Source organism: Aristolochia californica, unplaced genomic scaffold, assembly GCF_029961685.1.
Source record: "Aristolochia californica isolate CCGP_79_NKW_82.1479 unplaced genomic scaffold, dmAriCali1.0.hap1 SCAF_2, whole genome shotgun sequence".
Classification (NCBI taxonomy): domain Eukaryota; kingdom Viridiplantae; phylum Streptophyta; class Magnoliopsida; order Piperales; family Aristolochiaceae; genus Aristolochia; species Aristolochia californica.
Window position 1 is genome coordinate 35,485,495 of NW_027181881.1, and position 4,743 is coordinate 35,490,237.

Genomic DNA, 4,743 nt, shown 5'->3' on the forward strand with positions numbered 1-4,743 from the left:
AATAATTGTGGTAAGACAAATCTTTATGATAACAAAAGTGCATCACTTTAAATGTATTTTTAATGACCAAGCAAAAATTATTATTGCTAAAAGGGGAAGTTTTTAATGAACTAATTTAAATGCTACCTTAGATGCACTTAATTTGTTGGAGTATGGACTTAGTCTACATAAGCTTAGATGCACTTAATTTTTTTAACTTAACTAACCGTTTTGAATTAATTAATTCTTAATTTAAATTTTATTATTATCCTAGAAAAATACATTGTTTATTTGAGTTTTTTTTACTTATTAGAGTAAAAAAAATAATGGTATTATTGTAAATATATACAAAACACTCACACTGCGAAGAAGAACACAAGGGAAGAACTAAGAACATTAAAGAAGAACTAAAAGGACAGACACAAGGTAGCTTTCAAAAACTCTCTAAGTCAAAACTAGCATTAATTTCCAAGGTTATTTGCAAGAATACCAAAATAAACTTATTTAAGAAAATACCCAAAAAATCTAAACTTATTTGCAAGAATACCGGATTTCGAAATCCATGCAAAGGTTGAAATCCAATATTCTTGCACATAAGTTTAAAATTTTAGTATTTTTCTAATTTAAATTTTTATTTCAGATTTTTCTAATTGTCCCTTACAAATATTTGACCGTAATTCCTTCTGAAGGTAAAGATGTAAAACTCAATTTAGGCACTCACTATCTATGGAGGTTGCAAGTGGGGACGTAACACTGTGGGTCCAATGTTGGCATTAATGGACTTCCATTTTAAAATTTGGCGTTTCTCCATCTCAACCGCCTCCGTACGTAAATGAATTCGACGGGCTTAAGATACCTCGTCCCCTCCCTACCAAAAACTTGTAATTTTTTTTCCAATTCCAATCCAGAGTTGAGAGTGCAGAGAGTTGCAGAATCGACTTCAAGAATTTGTTTTTGATCCCCTGTTAAAAAAAAAAAAGTTTTAACGGGATCGCGCTGTGATCCAATGGCCACCTCCTGCTGCAGCCTCGTCTCCCTCTACGGCCTCTTCCTCCGCAGACTCTTCCACTCGGCGGGCCTCAAACCCAAGCTAATCTCAGTCGATGACGAAACCACTCTTCACTGCTGGGTGCCGCTCTCCACCAGCAACAAACCCTCCTTGCTCCTCATACACGGATTCGGCCCCTCCGCCACCTTCCAATGGCGATACCAGGTCAGGCCTCTCGCTCACTTCTTCAATCTCTACATCCCCGACCTCGTCTTCTTCGGAAAATCCACGACCAAATCGTCCCAAAGGTCGGAAGTCTTTCAGTCCCGCTGCCTGGCGAAAATGATGGATAAGCTCGGTGTGGACAGATTTTCCGTCGCGGGAACCAGCTACGGCGGCTTCGTGGCATACCACTTGGCTAAGATTTGCGAGGAGGTGGTGGAAAAAGTGGTCATAGCGAGCTCCGGCGTGAATAGGAGACGGAGACATAACGCGGAGCTGACGGAGCGGGCAAAGGTGGGTTCTGTTTCGGATCTGATGCTGCCGGCGACGGCCACTCGACTCAGGACGCTGATCGGTTTGTCGGTGTTTAAACCACCGCGACTGATGCCTAATTTTGTTCTCAACGACGTCATTAACGTAAGCACTCGAGACTCCTCACGTCTCTCTCAGTTTTTACTTGTTAGAGTCGGTTTCCCTTTCCTACCTCGTGGTATAGGGGCCCCCCCTATTAGAAAGCCGAATCCACGGCCGACGCCTCTGAGCAGTTTGGTTACGGTGGATCATCTCCATTTAATTTTTAATCCGCTTTTATTGTTATGGTTTTGGTGGTTGCACCCAAATTTCCTGGTTCCGTATCCGTGATTTCCAAATAATATGGATTTGCCATGATCATACAGAGCCTTTACATGCAAAACAGAGAGGAAAAACTGGAACTTCTGATTGGAATCACGCTCGGAAAGGATGGCGACGACGTCCATATCTCTCCCCTCAAACAGGTAAGTTCAGCTTTTGCTTTCGCTTATTTATTTTGCCAGAAGAAAGTTGAGCATGTTGCGGAGTGGATCTATGGATGGGTAGTTCGGTTTGGCGATTTCCGGGATAAATTAACTGAATTTTTTACAACGTGTTGTTTTTTCTGCATTCGATGTGGAAATGCGGGCGCCCTTTGACCTGGTTTTACGATAGGACGTTTTGATCGTTTGGGGAGAGTACGACCAGATTTTTCCATTAGAGAACGCCTATGAACTCAAGGCGTACGCTTACTTCTCTTTCTCTTTCTCTCCGCCATTTTTGAACTTTTAAACTTTTTATTACATTTTGGGTTTACTTCAGGCTTATCGGAGAAAAGGTTTGGTTGGAAGTGATGAAGAAAACCTCTCACGTGCCGCAAATTGAGCATCCGAAGAAGTTCAATGAGATTGTAAAGAACTTCTTACTGGTTCATCCTACGTCCTCCATGTAGCATTTGGCTCGCCTTCTAAATTGGAACTTTAGATTTCCAACACTCTGTGACCTGGGTTTTTTACTCGCTGAACAAGTACTAGATTTCTATCATGAAATGTAAATTGCATAAATTTCATGGCTATTTCACGGTGCCACGTACGTAATACGGAATACAATTATGATCAGCTCTTATTACTGTTTTTTCTGGGTTTCTTTTTGTTATTTTTTTTTTAATTTTATGTAGTTTCTTTTTATCTTATTTTGCTAATGTCAAGTGCTAGAATATTAACTACCATTATCAAACCCGGAGCAAGGATTGCCAACAAAATCAGACCAGTCTCTCTATAGAACAATAAAATCAGAATAAAAAGGAAAACCAATTGATCCAACATGACCATATCAGGAGTTACACATACACACACCTGTAACATGTTGGAAATAATAAGCTTACAAAGCTTAAATAACATTTTAGTAAACCCAAATAACTATCAGTGCACGATGCATACATTTTTTGTTGAATCGCTTCGTCAAATAGGCTCTAGGCGTGTATATTAGGAAATTCACATTTTCTATTCTAATTTGGGTAACATATTTATTATGTAATTATATTTTTTATTTTTAATGGAATGGGCTGAAATTAAGTGATCTAATTTTGTCAAGCCCATTAAGGAATGAGCCATGGATATAGGCCAATTAGAACCCACCCCCCCACTCCCCTTTCTGTCTACGCGTGGAAGAGAGGTTACTTGGGCTACAGCAGTGCCCGTTCACGCCACCGGGCGCGCTGCCATGCCCGTTGGGCAACTGCAGTGGGCGTGTGTCCGTTGGGCAACTGTTGTGCCCGTTCAAAGCAACGGGTGTGCTGCTATGTCCGTTGGACAAACTGCAGCGTCGCCATAAAAAAAACCTCTGGTTTTGTTAGATGGACTCAAGTGAGTCAACAAAAAAGAAAACCTCTGGTTTTGTTAGATGAACTCAAGTGAGTCAACTCAGATCGGTTACTGAAGATCAAGGTCGACTCGGGTAGAGCCAACTCGACCGAGTTAACTCAGATCTAAATATTAAAAAAAAAAATCAAATTTTGGAATCCGTGGGGATTCAAACCCACGCGCAAGCTTTACGTTTGGCATATATTCCCAATAAGGCTGCTCCTATTTGTTTGTTACATTTGACTAAATATTTTGTTTATATATATTACATTATAGAACATTCATTGCAGCTCCATGGAAATACAGGCCAATGTCGTAGTGCCAATGGGGCGGTGCCGCAGTGTCGGGCAACTGAATAAAAATATATATATTTTGTTCAGTTGGTTTAGTATTTTCAATCAAATTGTTTGAAGCTACATGTTGCCAAAGTAACCTCTGTAGTGTAAAATTATTTGACTAGAAATACATAGATGATCGTACGGCATTATTTATGCAAATTGTACTCGACCCAAAAGAAGACATAATTTGGGCAAATCAACAATGTACTTGTGATGATAAATGTGTGACAATTATAAAGAATTTTCATGTGAACAATAGTCGGTCCAAAGAAAGGCTATTGTTTGACAGAACTGATTGTCAGTATTTGATCATTGCACCGAGAGTACCACTTACAATTAATTTCTCTGTCCAAAGACTAGGAATTAATGTTGTTATAGGTATCTTGAGATGGGTCCCCAATTTGGATTTTATTTTGTACTTGTCTATTTTTCCTTATATGACATGCTAGTTAATGTGAGTATGCTTGTTTATTTTGTTCTTTATACAGTTTCTGTTGCTACTGCTTCAAATGTTACTGCTCAAATAAGCAGCATTCCAATGTTAAGCGGGACAAATTTTAAGGTCTGGAAAGATACTGTGGAAATTGTACTCGGTTGTATGGATTTGGATCTTGCATTTTGGGTAGAGTCACCCATTTCTACTCCGAATAACCTCAATGAGGTTAAAATTGAGAAGTGGGAGCGCTCAAACTGAATGTGCTTGATGATCATGAAACGCTCCATTCCTGAGGCGTTTCGGGGCTCTATGATAGAGAGCAAGAGCGCCAAGAAGTTCCTAGAAGAAATTGAACAATATTTTGCCAAGAATGAAAAATCGGAGGCGAGTACCCTTTTGGCTAAACTTGTTTTGATGAAGTATAAAGGCAAAGGGAACATAAGAAAGTACATCATGGAATGTCTCATCTCGCATCAAAACTCAAGTCACTTACGTTAGAGTTGTCTGAGGACTTGCTCGTGCACTTGGTTCTGATATCTCTTCCTCCACACTTTGGCCAATTCAAAGTGAGTTATAACACTCAGAAGGACAAATGGTCCCTAAATGAGCTTATATCTCACAGTGTGC

At 39.7% G+C, this 4,743-nt stretch overlaps 1 protein-coding gene across 2 annotated transcripts; it reads left to right on the top strand.

Moving 5' to 3' along the window:
- Positions 1-882: 882 nt before the first annotated feature.
- On the top strand, positions 883-2,611 carry LOC137956742 (uncharacterized). Of its 2 annotated transcripts, XM_068804345.1 has the most exons (4): positions 883-1,606; positions 1,867-1,965; positions 2,156-2,223; positions 2,303-2,611. In XM_068804345.1, the coding sequence occupies exons 1-4, from the start codon at positions 986-988 to the stop codon at positions 2,430-2,432; spliced, it is 918 nt and encodes a 305-aa protein (XP_068660446.1). In that variant the 5' UTR covers positions 883-985; the 3' UTR covers positions 2,433-2,611. The 2 variants fall into 2 exon arrangements, with proteins under 2 accessions (XP_068660446.1, XP_068660447.1); XM_068804346.1 differs by lacking the exon at positions 2,156-2,223.
- The last annotated feature ends 2,132 nt before the right edge of the window (positions 2,612-4,743 follow it).

Excerpts from the sequence above, each read along its gene's own strand:
- LOC137956742 (XM_068804345.1), top strand. The coding sequence starts at position 986 with ATGGCCACCTCCTGCTGCAGCCTCGTCTCCCTCTACGGCCTCTTCCTC. Across the intron at positions 1,607-1,866 it reads TTCTCAACGACGTCATTAAC|AGCCTTTACATGCAAAACAG; the intron begins GTAAGCACTCGA and ends ATGATCATACAG. Across the intron at positions 2,224-2,302 it reads AACGCCTATGAACTCAAGGC|GCTTATCGGAGAAAAGGTTT; the intron begins GTACGCTTACTT and ends GGTTTACTTCAG.